The sequence below is a fragment of the Chrysochloris asiatica genome, unplaced genomic scaffold (genome assembly GCF_000296735.1).
Source record: "Chrysochloris asiatica unplaced genomic scaffold, ChrAsi1.0 scaffold00018, whole genome shotgun sequence".
NCBI lineage: Eukaryota > Metazoa > Chordata > Mammalia > Afrosoricida > Chrysochloridae > Chrysochloris > Chrysochloris asiatica.
Window position 1 is genome coordinate 26,257,084 of NW_006408536.1, and position 22,489 is coordinate 26,279,572.

The following is a 22,489-nucleotide window of genomic DNA, read 5'->3' on the forward strand; positions in this document are numbered from 1 at the left end:
TGATTCCTAATAAGGACAGTTTGCACAGTTATAATCCAATTACCATTTGTAGATTGCAGTGGAAAAAAGGGAGGTTTTTTTTTTTTGGAAGAGGAACCTTTCTTAAATTCAGTGTATTTCTTCAAAATAAGCTTGTTAAAGTAAGCAGGAAATCCAGTTTCAATTTCTCTGCATTCTTTCTGTCCCTTCTCCCCCCCCATCTCCCCCCCAGCCACCCACTCTCTCTTTCTCACACACACACACACACACACACACTCACTCACACATACACATACACTCATGACACAGCCTGCCTGCGTTCTGAAGAGACAGGAACTTCTCAATGGTCCGATGAAAAGATTGCATTTTTTTCGGTCCCAAGATTCACAGTAGTCAGAACAGAGGTCTCTGGCAACAAAAGGTATCGTGGCAGTGACAGCAATGGCAGCTGGTCCGTTCTCAGACACTCTGTAGGATCTGCCGTTCTTGGATGCATTGCTCACCAAACAAAACAATTTTGTTAACCAGTCTCGATTTCCTACTCCAAGTGTAGTTAAACTCCAAGTTCAGTTAAATTGCAGAGGACAGCAAAGACGTGGCCGAATCTAATTAATGGGTAAGCAATATGTACCTCTGTACTTATACTTTTTTTTTTCCAGAAAATTCTTATGATAGTATTATGTGATCCTTTCACATCCATCTTGTGATTTGGAAAAGAAATAACTGGAATGATGAGCATCTGACATGTGTGGTAGCTAAATATTGTTGGTGCCAAGAGAGATTTGGGGGAACTTTATTTTTAGATTGATTAATGATGTTGGAGCAGCTTGATTAAATTGAACTTTTGAATGGGGCTGTTTTCTCCAAACAATTTAGACACTAGCTGTTTTGAGTTCTGGGAGGGTCGTGGAAACGTTTTAATTGCTGTGTGTGACTAGAAAAAAGGAATTCTGAAATATGGGCTTTGGATAACAACTCGGAGAGTAGACAATATCAACACAAATCTAAGGTGCACAAGAAGGAAACCTTAAACTCTTGGATGCTTAAACATAGACTGGCTTACCTGGCTATAAGGGCGTGGCTCCTACTGAAAAGGCAGAAGGTTCCCACTCTGCTAAAATTTTGGAAGATTTTGCAGGTTGCCCTGCCCCTTTATAAAGTCTGAGATTTAAAACTGGTTGATCGTGAGAGATGGTGAAAGAAATGGTTACAGGTCTAGATTTGTCATCGACTTCAAATACTGCCTGGCTGTGAATCTCAAGTCTGCCACTTACTGGGTGTGTGATCCTGACAAGTTACTTAAGCCCTGGACCTCAGTCTTCACTTCTGCAATATGGGGCTACTAATGAGTCCTGGTGTGGTGCTGTGCGTTAATGAGCCCGACAGCAAAGTCGTTTGAACTGCCAGGTCGGTGGTTCAAGCTCACCAGCTGCTCCTTGGAAACCCTATACAGGGTTGCTATGGGCCGGAACCAACTAGACGGCACTTAACAACAACCACAATGGTAACGTAATCCTTAGGGACTTTAATGAGTTAATATCAAGCAAAGAATGAGAACATTAACTAGCACAGTATCTAACACACAATGTGTGTCTGTCTGTCTAATTTCAGTTAATCAATTTCATTCTAGAAAGAGAGGTAAGCTCCTGTCATTGAGAGGGTTTCTCATTATTTCTGTTTTCCATGACCCTTGGATCCCTGCTGGCCGATTTACCTCTTCCCAATCATGCATGGTGTGGCGCTGTGGGTGGGAATCAACTCGATGACAAGCAACAGCAACAAATTCAACATTCAAATGAAGTTTAAGACTAAGGATTAAATTGGTGGCAGGTAAACCAGTTCAACTGATGGTGGTTATGTGCCATGAAGTTGGTTCCGATTCATAGTGGCCCTGTATAGGGTTTCCAAGACTGTAGATCTTTACAGGAGCAGAAAGCCTTATCTTTCACCTGTGGAACAACTGGTAGTTTCAAACTGCTGAGTTTGAGGTTAGCAGCCTGACTCGTAACCATTACGCTACCAAAACTCCTGGTTCAACTGAGGAGCAACAGAAATGAAGTTGCCTTCTTGGTTCCCATTGGAAAGGATGTTTTCACTACATACAAAACAAGAGTGATATTTGTTTTCTAAACAGTGTTGACCCAGCACTAGGTTTGATGGTGTTCATTTCTGCTTCTTTGGTTTAATTGTCAATAATCCAGAAGAATTGCCCATTAGCATATAGCCACTTTTATCTCATCCTGACATTTACATACTTTCTAATATACAAAATGATTACTATGCTGTGTGTTTTCTTTACAGACTCTTTGTGCTGTTTACTAGGGGAACACAATCTTGGGAGAGGAGGAGAAAATGTTGTTCTAAAGGCAAATCTTAATCATAGATATGCCATTCATTTTTTTTGTTTTTTAACTTAAGGTTTTTATTGTGGATTGAGTGAAAGTTTACAGGGCACATCATCAGTTTCACATTCAACCATTCATATAACTTGTTTCATTACATTGATTATAATCCCTTCCATATACCATCAGTTAAAAGTATTTCTCTCTATCACTTTAGCTTTTTAAAAAAACACACAATCAAAAAAACCCACTCAGGCATATGTAATAATTTACATCTCCAAAGGGCACATTCTGCAAGTCTGCTCCTGGCCACCAGTTCTTAGTCCTTCTCTTTTTATTTGATGAATCTAGAGTCCTCAGCTGTGCCCCCTCTCCATGCCCCCATCTCTGCCTACATCTCTGGCGCTGCTGCTTCTCTGGATAAGGTCCCGCATTCTATTTGTGTGTTCCTCTCTTGATGGTCCTAGGGTCCTCTGTTTCTGGACTGTAAGATTAACCACTCCTCTTTTTTTGTTACAAAACCTCTACCTTTACAAGTGTGACAGTCGCGATTAGTCATGATAACAGTTATTCACTATTGAATCTTACAAATCTTATCCTCATCTCCTTTCACCAGACCCATCTAGACAAGATGATAGTTATTCAGTGGGGACAAAACAATTCAAAACCTACAGAAAGAGGTCCAAATGATTAATAATAGAATATCAGAAATGGACAATACACTAAAAGGGCAAAGGAGTAGAATTGAAGAGATAGAAGCCATTCCTTTTATTCTAGGCGAGGGGTCAGCAAACATTTTCTATGAAGGGCCAAATGGTAAATATTTTAGACTTTGTGGACCATATGGTCTCTGTGGCAAATACTCAACTCTGCCTGTGTAGTATGAAAGCCACCATTTGCAATACACAGATGAATGAGTATGACTGTGTCCCAATAAAACTTTATTTACAAAAATAAATTCGTAAAAATTTAACAAATATTTGTTGTTTAAAAAAAAAGTGGTTTTTATTTACAAAAACCAAATCTGGCCCAGGTGTTGTAGTTTACCAATCTTTGGCTGGACAGTTTGCATTAGCAAGGTTCTTCCATTCTGTCTCTCACAAGGGCTTAAAATCTACCAGAACTGTCCTCAGCACTTTATAAATATTAACCAGTTTACTCCTTATTGAAATTCTATGAGATAGGGACCACCATTATCACCACCCCCATTTCATAGATGTGAAAAGTGAGGTGTGCTGGCTGGAAGTAACTTGTTCAAAGCCACATGGTTAGTAAATGGCACAGCTGTGATTCAAACCCAGGCAGTTCAGCTGGCCAGTTCTTGCTTTTAAGGCCTACCCCATATCATCCTTATGTGAACTCACCTCTCTGCTTAGTATCCTCTCCCTCGGATAGCCATCTGGCTTACTTCCTTTCCTATGTCACCTACTCAGTATGACTCCCCTGGCAACCCATGTCAAGTTCAAGTTGCCCTCCCAGCGTTCCTGATTCCCCTCGCCCTGCTCAAGCTTCTCCTTTTCTAGAATGTTCTATGGCATGTGCTCATGTGTTATGTTACCGGTATCATTTTATATCTGCTTCGTGCCACTGGAGTGGAAGCTCTGTGAGGACAGGTACTTTGTTTTATTCACTAATGAATGCTAGAGACCTAGAACAATGCCTGGCATATAGAAGGTGCTCATTTAAATTTGTTGAGTGAATGAGGGGGGCGGTTTCTATGATGGTATTATGTGTGACATGTTTTGACACTTCTCATGTAGCAGTGGAAGTCTTGGGGTGGTGTAAATAATTAACACTCTTGCCTCCTAACTGGAAGGTTGGAGGATCGAGTCTACCTAGAGGGGCCTCAGAAGAAAATTCTGGGAATTGACTTCTGAAAAATTAGCGATTGAAAACCCTATGTAAACAAAAACAGAAACAGAGAGAATAGAAGCAAATACTGTTGAATGATGATGCATGGAAGGGATTGTAATCATTGCAATGAAATGATGAGTGTAAAACTGATGTTTTCCCATGTAAATTATCACTCAATTCACAGTAAAAAAAAACAAAAAAAACCCACAACACTATGGAGCACAGTTCTATTGTGACACAAATGGGGTTGGCATGAGTTAGGGCTGACTTAATAGCAGCTGTCTTTTGTAGTTGGGGAGTTGGGGGTATCTTGTAGCAAGCAATGGCTGTTATATGAAGAGAAAAGGTAAAATTGGACTGCCAATTCTACCAGTTGTCAAAATTTTATAAATTTCTACTTATTTAAAACCACAACAAACCTACAATAGACAAATGAAACCTATAAAATATATACGATGTAGTAGAAGTTTTAACTTTTAAAAAAATATCTGTTGTGAAGGAGGGGTAGAAGAATCAAGAAAGAAAGAATGAACAAATGTCATCCTGTTGATCACAAAGGAGTAACCTCTTTCAGGAGTCCAACAAGGGGTGTGCCGGCTACGCTAATGCCCTCAGCTTGGCCCGGAAGCTCGTGAAGAACGGAGTTCCTTGTCATTGGAGCCGTGTTTATTTTGGAGTTATGAAGAACTTGGCAGCCCTTTTCAGAAATCTTGGTTGTGGGCCTGGTATTTAAACTTAGGCCACTCTTAAGCAATGCATTGTGATCATATGGCAAGCTCATTTTACTAATTACTACAAATGACAGCTGGCCATGGTAATGTTGTGAGGCACTGTCAAGTACCCCGTGTCCAACAGAACGAACTATTGCCTGATCCCGTGCCATCCTAATGATGTTTGAGCACAGTGTTGCGGCCTCTGTGTCATTCACCATCTCATTGAGGGTCTGTTTTCTGAAGCATGATGGCGTTCTCCAGGGACTGGTCCCTCCAGATAATATGTCTGAAGTACGTGACATGAAGTCCTGCCAACCGTGCTTGTAAAGAGCATTCTGGCTGTACTTTCAACACAGATTTGTTCGTTCTTCTGATTATTGTTGTTGTTGTTAAGTGCCGTCGAGTCAGTTCGGACCCATAACAATCCTCTAGAGGGTTTCCAAGGAGTGAGTGGTGAGCTTGAACCACCAACCTTGCAGTTCAAACTGACTTTGCAGTCTAGTACATTAATCCACAGCGCCACACCAGGACTCCTGGTAGTCCATGAAATATTCAATATTCTTCACCAACACTACAATTTTGAGGCATCAGTTCTTCTTTGGTCTTCTTTATTAGTTGTCCAGCTAATACTATGGTTTGGGTCCATCAGAAACAATGAAAAATAATTAACACATAGCATAGTTTATGGACTCCTAGCACACCAGCATTGTGGGTTAATGCGCCGGAGTGCCAGGTTGGTTTGGAAGGCAAGATCGGTGGTTCAAACTCACTAGCTGTTCCTTGGAAACAGGAAAAGAAAACAGGGTCACTATGATGAGTCTGAACCGACTTGACGTCACTTAACAACAACAGCATGGTTTATAAGGAACCCGGGTAGCATAGCGGATTTCAACCTGTGTTACTAACCCCAAGGTCAGCAGTTCTAATTTATCAGCACATTGCGGGAGACTTATGGGGCTTTCTGCTCCCATAAAGATTTACAGCCTCGGAAACCCTATGCAGATTTGGTCAGAACCAAATTAATAGCACACAACAACCAGTAGCAGCAGCATGATTTACAGCCGATGATTCAAATTCATTGTCCTCTCCTTGAGAGAAAGAAGCTGGCAGTCTGCTTTTCAAAGATTTGCATACAGTCTTGGAAATGCACGGGGGGTTTTAACTCTGTCCTACAGTGTAGAGTTATAGATTATTTATGAGACATAACATATTTGACCACAATGATTTGTTTGTTTGTTTTTAAAGAACTTATGTATCTGGTGTTTTCTTCAGCTTCTCTCCCATATGAAACCACAGTACAGCTGACTGACTTGTCACCACTTAGAAAGCTGAGTGTCTATTACATAGTAGAGCCGTTTATTCATGAATAAGAGCTTAAGGTGTAAACAAAACAGTCCTATTTGAAAAAAATCATTTTGTCCTGGAGCTGATTTTGACTCATGGTGTCCCTGTGTGTGTCAGAGTAGAACTGGACTCCACAGGGTTCTCAGTGGATGATTTTTCATAAGTAGATCCTACACATGGTGCCCCCGTGTGTGTGTCAGAGTAGAACTGTGCTCCACAGGGTTCTTAGTGGATGATGTTTCATAAGTGGATCCCACTCATGGTGCCCCGTGTGTGTGTCAGAGTAGAACTGTGCCCCACAGGGTTCTCAGTGGATGATGTTTCATAAGTAGATCCCACTCATGGTGCCCCGTGTGTGTGTCAGAGTAGAACTGTGCCCCACAGGGTTCTCAGTGGATGATTTTTCATAATTAGATTCTACTCATGGCGCCCCCGTGTGTGTCAGAGTAGAACTGTGCTCCACAGGGTTCTCAGTGGATGATTTTTCATAAGTAGCTCCCACTCATGGTGTCCCGTGTGTCAGAATAGAACTGTGCTCCACAGGGTTCTCAGTGGATGAGTTTTCATAACTAGATCCCACTCATGGTGCCCCGTGTGTGTCAGAGGAGAACTGTGCTCCACAGGGTTCTCAGTGACTGTGGTTTTTCAGAGTTTTCTATTGATAGCTGAGTGGTTAACTTATTGTGCTCTCCAGGGACTCTGCCAGGTTTGAGACTGGGATGCCAATTATTAGTTATCATTTCCATTTCCATTTATGCCGGGCTTGCTGGGAGCTAATCAACAACTCTATAAGAAATTCGCCTGCACTGTATTATAGCATCCCCCACAAACTTGAGAGAGAAGTCTTGTGCTTTGCTCCATCCTCTTCATGGGGAAACCAAGGCTCAGAGGTGTTTAGTCTCTTGCCAACAAGCTCACAACTATTTGAACCCAGGTTTTCGTCACCACTCCAGTGGGTCTCAAACTTTCTTGTGCAAAAATGGTTATCATCTGGGTTACTTGTTTGCAATGAAGATGGTGGACCCCATTGTTTGAGACCCTAATTCCATAAACCTGCCGTTGAGCCCAGGTTGAAAAAGCAGCCCCAGGTTGATTGCTGTACCCTAGGTCTGCAGGCCGCCCTTGGAGCAGACTGCTTCATTCTCGGCTGGCACTCCGTTGGCCTTGGGGACTTCACAGTTGGCTGAGGTTCAAGAGATGCTGCAATTAGACACTATCCCAAGGACATAAGAAAACAATGTGGTGTTAAACCCAAACCAAAATTATTTCAATCAATTTTAATTCATGGGGAAACCGGTCTGGTTTGATTGTTGTGGAGTTTGTGTGTATGTATGGATGGATGTGTATTTTGATTTGTCTTTTCTAAATATGGAGACGTATACTTTTGGTGGAAAGGAAATCGCTTTAGTTAGCACTTTTGGTGAGCTGTTCTTCAGTTAATTAAGATTCTATTGTACTGAGCCTTTTTTAAAAATTATAAATTGCTTCTTAGTACTGCTTTGAAAGAAAATAATTCACAGGCTTCTCTTCATTGATTTACCTGGCATACAAAGTAATCCATGTGTAATCTACACACTGATGCCTAACGCTGTATAAAGTGCATGACTTCAATGATAAAGAAAATGCATACATGATGGTTTGTATCTCCTGACATCATCAGTATCAGTAGATTCTGTGTAATTTGGGCCTAAGTCAATGCCAAGGTTTCTCAAGGTCTGAACTATTGACATTTGAGGCCTGATAATCCTTTATGCTCTGGAGAATGTTTAACAGCATCCCTGGCCTCCACTCACTAGCTGCCAATAGCACACCCTTCTAAATGTGACAACAAACGTGTCTCCCCGAAACCCACTAGTCGTCAAGTCAATTCTGACTCATAGCAAGTCAGCATAGGGTTTCTGAGATTGTAAATCTTTATGGGAGAAAAAGCCTCATCTTTCTCCTGAGGAGCGGCTGGTGGGTTTTGAACTGTCAAGCTTATCTTAGAAACAAACTTTCCCTGGAAAACAAAACTGCTTGTGGTGGAGAAGCACTGTGCTCAGCTTTTTAATTTATGACTATATTGCTTTTTGTTGTTGTTGTTAAGTGCCACTGAGATGGTTCCGACTCATAGTGACTCTGTGTAGGGTTTCTGAGGAGCAGCAGCTGGGTTTGAACCACTGACCTTGCAGTTAACAGTCCAGGGCTGGTCCTACATTGCCACATCAAGACTCCCAACTCAAAAGAAAAGGATAATTTTACAACTATGAAAGCTTTTAGTCTACTTAGAAACTTACATTTCTTTCAATTTCACCCACAGTTATCAACACATTCGAAATCATCCATTTTCAATCCTTTGGAGGGAAAGCATCCTCTGAGGGCTACGCCACAAACTAGATCCAGAGAGCCTTAAAATGAGTCACCGATTTATTAGATAGACAGTCACTGAAGAAAAATGCTGGCCTGGAACACGCATTGGAGAGTAGAGGAATAGCCAGACTTATTCAAGGCCGTGCTGGTGGGCTCTGCCCCTTCCATGTGTTCTGCTTCTCATTTCCTTGGTCTATGTCATGAGGCTCAGCCGGGGACATTGACCTTGCTGTTCCTGTCTTTTGCTCTGAAGCAGGCTGGTGGGTGTGGGAGTCATGGATTCACTTGTTTCCAGGTCAGATTGTATCACGTTTGTTTTCTCCCCTCGTGTACTAACATTTCTCAGCTTATAAACAGGCTCTGTTTCAAAGGACTGTTTCTTAGCAGTTTGTTCAAATTCCTCCAACGTTTTTTTCTACATTGATACAACGTGCCATGGTTTGGTTAGGTTTCTGAGCAGCCCCAGAAATCCAGTTTCTTATTTAAGGCACGATGCGTGTGATATAAGGAGCCCTGGTACTGCTGTTGGATAATACGGAACTGCTAATCCTAAGGTCAGTGGTTCAAATCCACCAGCAGCTCTGTGGGGGAAAAGATGAGGCTGTCTGCTCCTGTAAAGATTTAGAGTCTTTACAGAAACCCTAAGGTCGCTGAGTCGAAATCAACTCAATGACAGTGCATTTGGTTTGTTTGTTGTTGTTGTGTGCCATGGAGTCGGTTCTGACTCATAGCGACTCTGTACAGGGTTTCCGAGGCTATAAATCTTTACAGGAGCAGAAAGCTTCATCTTTCTCCCGTGAAACAACTGTTAGTTTCGAACTGCTGACCCTGAGGTTTGCAGCCTGAACCTCAATGACAGTGGCTTTGGTGTTTTCGTCCTTCATCACTGTTGTTAGTTGGTCAGCTCCAATTCATGCCAACCTTATGAACAATCAAAGGAGATGGTGCCCAACCCTGCGCCACCTTCGTCCTCATTGGGAGTCTTGAGGTCCTTACTGTAGCAAGTTTGTTAGTCCATCTTATTGCGGGTCCCCCTCATTTGCACTGGCCCTCTGCTTTACCATAGATGATGTGCTTTTCTAGTGACTGTTCCCTCCTCCTGACATATTCAAAGTAAGTGAGCCAAAATCTTGGCATCTTCCTTTCTAAGGAGCATTCTGGTTGTATTTCTTCTGAGACTGATTTGTTCCTTCTTCTGGCTTTCATGGTCTATGCAATATTCTTTACCAACACACCAGTTTGAGTGCACTGATTTTTCTTTGAGCTTCCTGTTGTGTTGTCGAGCTTTGACAGCTATAGAAGGTGGTGACGGAAAAAACCATCCCTTGGTTGAACACATTTTACCGTGACTCTTAGTGACTCTATAGGACATGGTAGAACTGTCCCATAGGATTTCCAAGTTAGATACTGATGGCACTGTAGGATAAGCATCGGTTGGCAATTCAAACCCACCAGCCCCTCTGAGGGTGGAACATGAGGCTTTGTGCTCCCACAAAGATTCACAGGCTCCAACTCCTTATACAAGTTCACTCTGAGTTGGAATCGACTTGATGGTAGTGGGAATTTTTCCCAAAACAAACTGCCACATTTTCTCTTGCTGATGGCTAGTTGATTTGAACTACTGACTGATCTTAACCACTACGCCACCAGGTCTTCTTTGGTACACGGTTATTTTTGTTGTTAAGTGCCATCCATTTGGTTCCAACTTATAGTGACCCTGTATAGGGTGCCTAAGGAGTAGTTAGTGGGTTTCAACCTCTAACCTTGTAATCCAGTGCTTATCCTACATAGCTACACCAGGATCCCTTAGCACATGGTCATTGTTATTGTTGTTGTTAAGTGCCATGGAGTTGGTTCTGACTCTTAGCAACCCTGTATAGGGTTTCTAAAGAATATCTGATGGGTTTGAATTGCTAACCTAGTGGTTAGCCGTCCAGTGATTATCTGCAGCACCACCCCAGTGGTTGCTAAATAAGTATGTGTTGGCTCCTAAACAACCCTGATCTCTCTATAGCAGGAAGCAGCCAACTACAACCATTGGGCCAAAGTTAGCCTATGCTGATTCTTGTATAGCCCAGGAGCAAAGAATGCTGGTTATGTTTTTAAATGATTTAAGAATTTCAAAAGAAGGGCAATATTTTACAGTGTGAAACGTTTGAGAAATTCAGATCTTTGTGTCCACAAATGAAGTATTATTGGAATACAAACACACCCGTTTTATCCCCACATTGTTCATGATTGCCTTTGTGCTACCATGGAAGAGTCATATGACAGAGACCCCATGCCTACCAATCCTAAAATGGCTCCGAATTGACTCTTTACAGAAAACATCAACCTAGCTATAGAGTTGGAGTTAACATGCTTCAATACTGTTACAGGATGAGCATGAAATTCCATTTTGACTCATACTCTTCAATTCCCTTATTGTTATTAGGCACTGTTGAGTCATTATCGACTCATAATGACCTTACAGGACACAGCAAAATTGTCCCATAGGGTTTTCTAGGCTGTCATCTTTACGGAAACAGATTGGCAGGTTTTTTCCTGTAGAACTGCTGGATGAGTTCAAATTGTCAATCTTTTGGTTTAGGCCACCAAGCCTGCCATAACTAGCCCCATATGTAAAAGGCACCGCATTTGGGGAAAAGCAGGTGAATCACTGAGGTTGCACTGTGTGATCCCCTAGAGTTAGCGGGTGTTTGTGAGGAGCACACCCAAGGCCTGAGTTGGTAACTTTGTGAATTCTTCATCGTGACCCATGGTTTATCAGAAGTAGATCTCCAGACTTGTGTACCGAGGCACCTCTGGATGGATTTGAACCTCCAACCTTTTGGTTAGCAGCCAAGTGCATTCATCATTTGTACCACCCAAAGACTTTGTTTAAACTCTTAACTTATACTCAGCCCAGTTATTAAAAAAACAAATTAACCCCCCCCCAAGTTTTTAACAATTCCCTTCAGTTTATGAAATATGACACTAGCACCCCCCTTTGCCTCCCTGCCCCCTTTCCTGTGTCATGTTGGCTAAGGCCTTTTTCGGCCCTTGCGAGGCTCCATCGTTATCTGCTATGTGGAGAGTCATTCATGTCCAAACGAACAAAGCCACTCTGGCTCTTGCGCAGCCTCTACCTTCACATGGACCTCTGTCCCCAGTCGTTGCGGTCATAGATTGCAAAGTCCTCTCTTCGACCCACACTTCCAGGACTCTTGGTGTGGCACTATAGGACCAGCACTGGACCTCGAACCACAAGTTCAAACCCACCAGCTGCTCCTCGGAAACACGATACAGTAGCCCACAACCACTAGAGTATGGAGGAGTCCCAGTGGCATGCATGCTTAAATGTTTGGCCACTAACAGAAATGTTTGTTAGCATCCATCCAGTGACTCCACAGGAGGAAGACCTGGCAAGCTTCTGCCATGAAGATTTGTTGTTGCTCGGTGCCCCTCCAGTCTGTTTCTATTCCCAGAGAGCCCATGGACAACAGAACAAAACATTGCCTGGTCCTATGCCATACTTGAACCCAGTGTTGCAGACACTCTGCCAATTCATCTCACTGAAGGTCTTCCTCTTGTTGGATGACCCTCTACTTTACTAGGGAGTCCTGGTGTGGCGCTGTGGGATAAAGCACTAGACTGCAAGGTCAGTTTGAACCGCAAGGTCAGCGGTTCAAACTCACCTGCCACTCCTTGGGAACCCTATACAGGGTTGCTATGAGTCAGAACTGACTCGATGGCATTTAACAATAACTGCTTTACTAAATATGCCCTTTTCCAGAGATAAGTCCTTCCTGATAATATGTCCACAGTAAGGGAGGCAAAGTCTCACCATCCTTGCGTGTAAAGAGTATTTTAGGTGGACTTCTTCCAAGACAGATTTACTCACTCTTATGATGGTATGTCGTGTTGCTGTGAAGTGCCGTCGAGTCGGTTCTGACCCATAGCGACCCTGTATAGGGTTTCCAAGGAGCAGCTGGTGAGCTTGAACCGCCAACCTTACAGTTCAAATGGCTTTGCAGTCTGGCGCATTAACCCACAGTGCCACATGAGGACTCCTATGATGGTATAGTCCATGGTTTTTGCCAACACCACAATTCAAATGCATCAGTTCTTATTACACTTTCGTTTTTCATTGCCCATAAAGACTAAATCTATTTCTTGCCATTGAGTCCATTCTGATGCATAGCAACCTTGTGGGACAGAGCAGAACTGTCCCATACAGTTTCTTTCTAAGGCTCCAAATCTTTACAGACGCTGACAGTCACATTTTTCTCCTGCAGAGTGGCTGGTGGGTTCGAACTGTAAACCTTACGTTAACAGCGGAGTGCTTGAATAGTGTGCCACCAGGGCCCCTTGTGTGTATATACTTATGACACATTATTACAGTATGTTGTTGTTAAGTGTCATCGAGTCAGTTCCAACTCATAACGACCCTGTATAGGGTTTTCAAGGAGTGGCTGGTGGGTTTGAACTGTTGACTATTTGATTAGCAGTCCAGTGCCTATCCTACAACTCCACAGCAAAAGTGTAATAAGTAATTACTCTGGTCTCTCGCTATGAGTCAGAATTGGCTTGACAGCACTGGTTTTCTGAGAAGTTTTATGTATGGTGGTACTGAGGGATAGGTGTTGGACTGCTGACCACATGGTCAGCAGTTCAATCCCACTGGCCACTCTGCAGGAGAAAAAAGAGACGTTCTACTTCCATAAAGATTTACGGTCTCAGAAACCCTATGTATGCATTATTACGTACTTTATGGTAAAACATAATGATTTTTTAAAAATAAAATATAAAACGATTTTTTGTATGTACCTCCAAATTTCAGGCATAGATGTCTACAAAAAGTCCTAGGCAGATATACAGTTCTGACAACAAAGTAAACTCCACACCCGGACTCCCACCCACTGTTTGCTATAGAATCACCCAGTTTTCTTCCCCTTCAAAAAATCACAAATTAAAACAAAACATTTTGCTAATAGAAAAACAACCAAAGTCCAATTAATAAAACAATTATATACAGAGACTCCATCAATGTCTGTAATACAAGAAATGTGCACGTGGAGCCAGTGTCTGTTTAGGAGAGATGAGAGGTGGCAGGCAAATAGGGCACTACCCAACAAGTTTTCTGGCTTATAATCACCACGGGTACTGGGTGGGAATGGAGCTCTAGTGGTGTAGTGGTGAAGTACTCGGCTGCTAGCCAGAAGGTCAGTGGTTCAAACCCACCAGCTGCTCCCCAGGAGAAAAATGCAGCAGTCTGCTTCTATAAAGATTGCAGCAGCTCTGCTCTGCTCTGTAGGATTTCTATGACGTAGAATCAACTTGACAACAATGGGTTGGATTTGGGATTCTTTGGTAATCTTTCTAGAAGCAGATTGCCAGATCCTTCTCCCAAAGAGCAGCTGTGTGGGTTTAAAGTCCTAATTTACTGGCTAGTAGCTGAGCTCCTGGTGTGGCACTGTAGGCTAAGCACTGGACTGCTAACTGCAAGGTTGGTGGTTCAAACCCACCAGTCATCCCTTGAAAACCTTGTGCAGGATCACTGAGTTGGAACTGACTCGAAAACACTTAACAATAAAAACAAGCAGAACTCTTAAATGTTGTGTAACCAGGTTGAGTCAAAAATTATCTGCACTCTGGCTATAGAATTTATTTTAATTAGCTTATAGAAAAGACAAATGCATCATTTTCAACAGAATCTCTTTGATTTTCAATACACTTTGTCCATCTGTCAACAAGCTTTTGTATTCCCTTATTAAATATGTTTTAGGCTGAGCTGCAGCCACAAATGCACCACTGTCTTCACTTCTTTATCAGCGGTGAATCTTCCTCCTCAAAGGGCTGCTTTCAGGGGACCAAACAGATGAAAGTCCAATGGAACAGCATCAGAACTATAGGAAGGATGCTTTAACACCTCAAAAGGAAGTTTTTGCAGAGTGCCAACAGTGTGGGCAGGATGTGTCGACGTGCAGTTTCATGCAAGATCACAATGCCCTTTGATAACAGCCCTCTGCTTTTCATCCTAAAATTTAGGCTTCAGCTCTTCATTAAGCATCTCACTATAATGAGCACTGTTGATTATTGAACCCTTTTTCCAGACAGTGTTCCAGTAGTGGCCCTTGAGAATCCCAGAAAACTGTAAGCATCAATTGTCCAGCTGATGGTTGACTTTTGAACTTTTTCTTGGTCGGCGATTGAGGGTGTTTCCATTCTATACTCTGCCGTTTACTCTCAGGCTCCTAGTGATGAATCCATGTCTCATCACCAGTAACAGTTTTTTAAAGAAAATTCTTTTACCTTCCTTAGACTATCGGTCCAGATTTTGTTTGCAGATGTCCAAAGGCTTCTTATTATGCTCTTCTGTGAGCTGTTTCGGTACTTTTCAAAACCTAAGTGCGTCATGGATTACTTCATAGGCAGAGCCACGGCTGATTTGCAAATGATTTGCCACATAATCCACTACCACTTGTCTATTCGACAGAATCATTTCATATGCACATTCATTGTTGTCATCAGCCGTGGACGTGGATGGACATTTTAATATAACTGAAATATGGGTCATTTTTATTCAGTATTGTATATAATAGGTCCTTATGAGGAGCCACCTTATAAGGTTGTTGATGAGATTAACTCCAATAATCCTTGGCATAGTTGGTGGTACACGGTAGGCTGATGTGTCTAGTGGGCATATACAATTGGCGATGACTCTTATTAGCAGCAGTCTTTGCTGTGTAGAATGCAGAAATGCTTCTTGTGCCTAAGACAGGAAAATCAAAGGTTTCTAAGTGTTCCATGAACTAGGCCCTATAAGAGGAAATAGACCCCTCCTGGGATCTTTCTACATCATTTTCTTTGCTGTATGTGTACACCATTAAATGGAACCGGGTCACCCAGCAGCTACTCAAGATTTAGTTGATTTGAATTGGGAAATTAAGAACCAGTTTGGGAACCCAGAGGTGGCATGTGTTTGAGGGTGACGGTGGCGAGAAGTAGGTGGCCCTTGTAACTCTTGATGTCTTTCTCTTGCTCGGCAGGGTGATTTCACCTGGAACAGTATGTCAGGCCGCAGCGTGCGACTGAGATCCGTCCCCATCCAGAGTCTCTCGGAGCTGGAGCGGGCCCGGCTGCGGGAAGTGGCTTTTTATCAGTTACAGCAGGACTGTGATCTGAGCTGTCAGATCACCATCCCCAAAGGTAAGGGCTTGCCTGCCATTCTGCTACAGAATGCCGAGCAGCAAACATCTGTTTGGGCCAAGCCACCAGCTGCCATCTCATCTCCCATCTAACCTAACATTAACCCCAAAAGAAAATGACCGTCTCTTGGTTGTTGGCTGGCATTGGTGTATATTTTGAAAGACATGTCCCAGTAGAACATTTTCCATATTTGTGAGCATGTTTATTTAAAGTAAAAGGTCAGCTTGGGGCATAAAAGAAAAGTTGTGCGTATCTCAGCAGTTTCCCCGGCTGCAGAAGAATCCAATGAAATGAATTTTCAGAAAGGTGAACTGAAAGCCTTTGAGAAAAAGCTATGTGTATGTCAGTATGATTTCAGAAGAACCAGTTGAAAAGAATGTTTTACTAATTGGTTCAACTCATTATTTGGCCTTCACAATGAATCTGGCACTGTGCTGGCCTTCACTTGTGTTTACTCAGTTTGCTTGTTGGTCTATGGTGTCCTTTTCCCGCAATTACAACTTTGGAGTCTGTACAAACATGGTTGCCTGATGCTTCGGAAACCTGGAGACTCATTCCACTAAAGATGGGAAGCAAGCTCTTGAATTCTAGTAATCCATGTAAGTCTAGTTCTGCACATTTGCTATGGTCTATAAAGCAACTTTATCATTTCATTTGTGTGTAGTAGAAGCTTGCTTTGAGGTACAATGAGAACCTATGATGTTATAAGTCACGTTTCCAGTTTCAGTTGTCATCGAATCGATTCCGACTTAGGGTCAAAGTAGAGCTGTGCTCCGTAGGCTAGTTTTACAAAATAGATTGCCAAGGTGCTTCTGGTTGGATTCCAGCCTCCAACGTTTTGATTAGCAACCAAAGTATTAAGTGTTCATACTACCTAAGGAGCTCTGGTAGCGTAGTGGTTATGAGTCAGGCTGCTAATCTCAAGGTCAGCAGTTCGAAACTACCAGCCATACCATGGGAGAAAGATGAGGCTTTCTGCTCCTGTAAAGATTTACAGCTTCGGAAACTACGCAAGGTCGCTGTGAGTTGGAACCGACTCCACCGCACACCACCTAGGTACTCCACGAATGGAGTAAACCTACCAAAAACACAAACAAATCATTGGCTGATGTACCTGAAACTTCAAGGAAAGCAGAAGAAAAGAGAATTAAGCTTCTAATAGTTATAAAGTGGCCTTGACGGATTGCAGTATCTGCTGAACTTCTCTTCTGCTTTGTTTTCATTGAAGAGATGGATTGCACTGTGTCCCCCCAAAATATGTGACATAAATCCTGACCTCTATGTCTCTGGGTAGAATCCTGGGGTGGCGCTGTAGAATCAGCACTGGACTGCTGGTTGGCAGTTCAAACCTACCAGCCTCTCTTCGGTAACCCTATGAACAGGAACCGACCCAACAGCAAATGGAACTGGAATCATGACCTTGATCCGATGTGAGGGAGATTCCCAGAGGTGTGGAATATAACACCTTTTATATCACAAGAGATAAAAGGATAGAGACATGAGCAGAGGAGGGGGAACCAACAAGAAAGAAGAGCCAGGACTGAAGTGCATACTTTGGGCCTGGGGGTCCCTGCACGGTGATGCTCTTAGATCCAGGGAAAGATAGATGCTAAGACACATGGAATGCATTTGGATTATGGGGTTGGTGAAGAATATTGAACTTATCATGGACTGACAAAAGAACAAATCTATGTTAAAAGAAATACAGCCAGAATGTTCCTTCAAAGCAAGGATGGGGAGACTTCGTCTCACATACCTACTTTGGCCATGCTGTCAGGATGAAGCAGTTCCTGGAGACAGACATCATACTTGGTAAAGTAGAGGACTGACAAAGAGAAAGACCCTCAATGAAATGAACTGATAAAGTGGTTGTAACAGTGGACTCAGACGTAGCAACGCCTTTGAGGATGATGTAGTACCAGGCAGTTTCGTTCTGTTGGTCATAGATTACTATGAGTTCAAACTGACTCACAGGCACCTAACAACAATATGCAGATGTATGTACACACTTATGCATTCATACACATACACAAACGTGGATCTCAACCAGAGGTGATTTTGCTCCAACCCCCAGGAGCTATTTGGCAATATCTGTAAACCTGTTTGATTGATTGTCATACTTGTGAGGGGCAACTGGATTCTACATGGTAGAGGCCAGAGGTGTGTCCAAACACCCTAAAATGTCTAGACTGGTCCCAAATGTCCAAATGCTGAGGTGGAATAGCCCTGAGAAACACCCTAAAATAATCTTCCAACAGTGAAGGTCACCCTCCCCTTCCTGGTAACCCATGGGTGGCCCAGGCGGGACTCCAGAGTCCTGCCTCCCTTCCATGGTCACAGACGTTCTTTTATTTACTCAAAAAATAGACATGTTCTTGGCGAACCCAGTTTATGATGAACACAATGAGAACTTTGCAAAGTGACCTGCATCTTGGATTGAATGCATGTCAGATAAGATCTCATGGAGTAGATATCCCTTGCAGCTTGGTTTGTAAATCCAGTTCATGGGATGTTTCTCCTTGTTCCTGTTTTAAAGAGTTCACTAAATAAATAGCTTCACCCAACGGGTGATTTTATAAAACACGTCCAGTGGAGGAGCTATCTCCGCGAATTATTTCAGAAGGCATGTGGTTCTTTATATCCAGGGAACGGACCGCGTTCTCATGTTGTTAAAAACTATTGCCTGAGCATGAGAGTTGTTATCATAATTTCTGTCACAGTGGGAACTCAGGATTTACAAATCATTTCCTCACTCATGGAGAGAAAAGGTGGGTGGGAAAGAGCAGACACAATTATGGGACTTCTGATGGTGTAGATTTGGGCAGATGATAATAGACATCAATGTCATGAGATATATCTCAAGATAAGCATGTCTTGAGATATTTCAATTACGTGGCTTGTACAAAGCTCGCTAACAAACAGCAGCTTAATCTCCATGCAAAACCACCAAGTGGAAGTTCTCAGTGCAGTCAGATTCAGGAAAAGAAATGCAGCCCCCAAGACCTAGAACCTGGAGAAACGATGCTAAGGCAAATGAGACTGGGCCTAGTGAAAATGGTGACATACCATACCCAAGCTCATGTGTCTTTTGCTAGTCACTTTGAAGTAAGACATAGGGATTTATCGATGGGTATCTTGTTGGCAAACCTTCTCTTCCTATAAGTCCTGGATGAATGCTAAGGCAGCATGTTCATCAGGTGGCGGAAGTTGTCATGGGGAGGAGAGACTTGCAGCTACAGGGGGTGATGCCAATGACTAGGGTGATGTTCTAGGGTGCCTGGCAAGGGTCTATCCAGGATCAAAGTGGAGGACCTGACCTCCTCTCCAGCTATGGAAATAGGTGGTCATTGGTCCCATGGGTCCAGATGCAGAGGAGTTAGAAGATGGTGGGAAGACATTGTGAAATTGCTCTTTAGATTGCATCTCAGAAAACCAGGTGGTAGTTTGACCATGTGGGAATGTGGACGGGAGGAGACCTGGTTGTTTGATGTAAGAGGGGAGCACTGATGGAAGAGGGGTCCTAGTGTTGCCCCGTTGCCTTAAATTTACTCTGACTTCTGGCGTCCCCATGGGTGCAGACTACAACTGTGCCCCACAGGGACATTAAGGCAGCGACCTTTCAGAAGGTGATCGCCAAGCCTGTCTTCCAAGGTACCTCTGGGTGGATTCAGGCTGCCAACCTTTTGGTTAGTAGTCAAAGGTTTAGCTTTTGTGACACCAGGGTGTATTTGAGGATCAAAAATCCCCACTGCTATTGAGTTAATTCTAACTCACAGCAGCCCTAGAGAGGGTTTCTGAGTCAAATCTGAAGAAGTAGACAGCTTCATCCTTCTTCCACAGAGTGGCTGGTGGATTTGAACCACCAACTTTGTGATTAGCAGTCCAGTGCGTATCCTATAGTGCCACCAGGTAGTGGGTAGAAATTTAAAATGTAAAGCACACCATTTCAAATTTCCCAAGACAATCTGCCTCCCAGACAATCGTATAGGGCAGAGTAGAACTTCTCCCCTGGGTGTTGAAGGCTGTAAATGTTTATAGACGCAGACAGCCTCATCTTTCTCCTGAAGAGCAGCTGGTGGATTCAAAGCGCCACCCGTATCAGCTAGCATCCCAATGCTTAATCTACTTCTCCACTAGAAGACCTGTTCAAAGGCCTCCCAAGCCCAAATCCACTACCATCAGGTTGATTCTGATGCATAGGAACCCAATGTTAGGTTTCCAAGGCTATATACATCTTTACAAGAGGAGAAAGTCTCCTTTATCTGTTGAGGAGCGACTGGTGGATTTGAACTGCAGACCTTTTGGTTAGCAGCCCAATGTGTAACCCACAATGCCCCAGGGTTTCTCAAATTTCCCAGCCTTGGATAAATCCAAATCCCTCACTAGGATTGCTCAGGAAAGGTAGAGGGAACAAGGGAGTGGAGAGTATGCAAGGAGCTATTAGAAAGTTCCTGGATAAATGGAATGAAAAGATAATAAAATGTTCCCACCAACTTTCTGAAGCCCCCTCTTATTTGTGGAATCAAAATACTAGACACCAATATATTCATGTTCTTAGCCTTTTGTTGTTGAGGGCCATGGAGTTGGTTCCGACTCATAGCGACCCTGTATAGTGTTTCCAAGGAGCGGCTGGTCAGTTTGAACTGCCGAACTTGTGGTTCAAACCAACCTTATGGTTAAGTGCTTATCCTATAGCGCTACACTGTAACCTTATCCAAGAACCTGTGAAAATGTAACCTTAAACAGCAAAAGAGATTTAGCAATGAGATTAAGTTAAGGAACTCGAGGTGGAGCGATTATTCTGGATAATCTGAGCAGGCATGAACTATAATAATCACTTGAGTCCTTCAAGAGGATAAATGTTCTCACTGTGGTCAGAGAGAGCTATAACTATGCAGAAAGGGTCGCCGAGACACCGTGGTGTTGGCTTTGAAGATGAAGGAAACCAAGGAATGTGAGTGACCTCTAGAACCTGGCAAAGACAAGGAAACATATTCTTCCCTAGAGTCTCCAGAGGTAACAAATTCCTGCCCGAACCCTCATTTTAGCCTGGTGAGACCTATTTTGACCTTCTGACCTCTAGAACTGTATAATAATAAAATTGTACTCTTTGAAGCCACAAAGTTTGTGCAGCAATAGAAAACTAAGCCAGGATCCAAGAAATGATTGGATAAGAAGACACATTAACGACAAATGGAGAAGACTTACATTTGATTTGAATCAATAATACAAAGATGTTAATCCTGCCATTTGTTGTTGTTGTTAAGTGCTGTCGAGTCAGTTCCAACTCATAGCAACCCTATATAGGCTTTCCAAGGAGCGCCTGGTGAGTTTGAACTGCCGACCTTGAGGTTCAAACCGACTTTGCAGCCCAACACATTAACCTGCGGCACCACACCAGGACTTCAGTTATGCCATTAATTACCTACAGATTCAATGTGATTCCCCCAAAAAATACCAAGAGACTTTTTTTTTTGGCAGCAATTTACAAAAGAAAGCTAAATTAATCTCAGCTTCATTTGGGAGACTAAGGGACTCCATATGACAGAGTAGAACCGACCCATATGATTATCTTGTTGTTGTTGTTATGTGCCATCGAGTCGGTTCCGACCCATAGCGACCCTGTACAGGGTTTCTGAGGGTGTAAATCTTTACAGGAGTAGAAAGCCTCATCTTTCTCCCGCGGAACAGCTGGTAGTTTCGAACCGCTTACCTTAAGGTTCGCAGCCTGATTCGTAACCACTATGCTACCAGAGCTCCTTTTGCTGTAGTTTTCACAGAAACATATCACCAGATCTTTCTCTTGCAGAGCTTCAGGGTGGGTTCAATCTGCCAAGCTTTTGGTTTGCAGGCAAGCGCTTACACATTGTGTCACCAGGGTAAATCTGGTAAAGAGGCCTAATGGAATTCATCCTTATCTGCTTATTAAAATATTTGTTTTTAAACTAAAGGAATTATAAGAGTATTGTGCTGATTCAGGATTAGACAGGCAGATGAATGGGAGGGAGCAAAGTTCAAGGATGGATCCACGTATATGTCAGATTTTATTATATGATAAAGTGTTTCTTGTCAGAGAAGAAAAGATAGTTTACTATACTGTCTAAGACAATGGAATAAATGTGGGAGAGGGTGAAGCTGAATTCTGACCTTTTTCTTTTCATCAAAATTTTATATAGAACACGTATTTAAAGATTTTTAAAAAATGAGTTGCACATAGCTGGAGGGTTATATGTTGTTGTTGCTGTTAGGTGCCATTGAGTCGGTACCAACTCAGCGACCCTATGCACAGCAGAAGGAAACACTGCCCGGTCCTGGGCCAACCTCACTATTGTTGCCACATTGGAGTCCATTGATGCTGCCATCTGGCCAATCCATTTTGCTGGGGGTCTTCCTCTTTTTCTCTGACTCTCCACCCTACCGGATATGATATCCTTCTCCAGCAACTGATCCCTCCTGATAATATGTCCAAAGCGTAAAAGACGAAGTTTGGCCATCCTGGCCTCCAAGGAGAACTCTGGCTGAACTTCTTCCAACACAGATCTGTTGGTTCTTTTGGCAGCCCATGGCACATTCAATATTCTCCTCTGACACCATAACTCAAATGCGTCAATTCTTCTATGGTCTACCTTATTTACTGTCCAGCTTTCGCATGCATGTGAGGTTACTGAAAATACCATGGCTTGGGTCAGGCGCACCTTAGTCCTCAAGCTGACATTT

The 22,489-nt window shown here is 42.9% G+C and overlaps 1 protein-coding gene across 2 annotated transcripts in view; it reads left to right on the forward strand.

Annotated features, from left to right (window-relative positions):
• Positions 1-22,489, forward strand: part of ARHGAP6 (Rho GTPase activating protein 6) — a 624,152-nt gene that overhangs the window by 488,520 nt on the left and 113,143 nt on the right. Inside the window, exons 1-2 of one of the 2 annotated variants that reach the window (XM_006835636.1) lie at positions 288-595; positions 15,613-15,772. In XM_006835636.1, the coding sequence (XP_006835699.1) occupies positions 15,634-15,772 (139 nt within the window). In that variant the 5' untranslated portion in view covers positions 288-595; positions 15,613-15,633. Of the gene's footprint in view, positions 1-287; positions 596-15,612; positions 15,773-22,489 lie in introns of those variants that run through there. The other variant, XM_006835635.1, reaches the window with a different exon arrangement.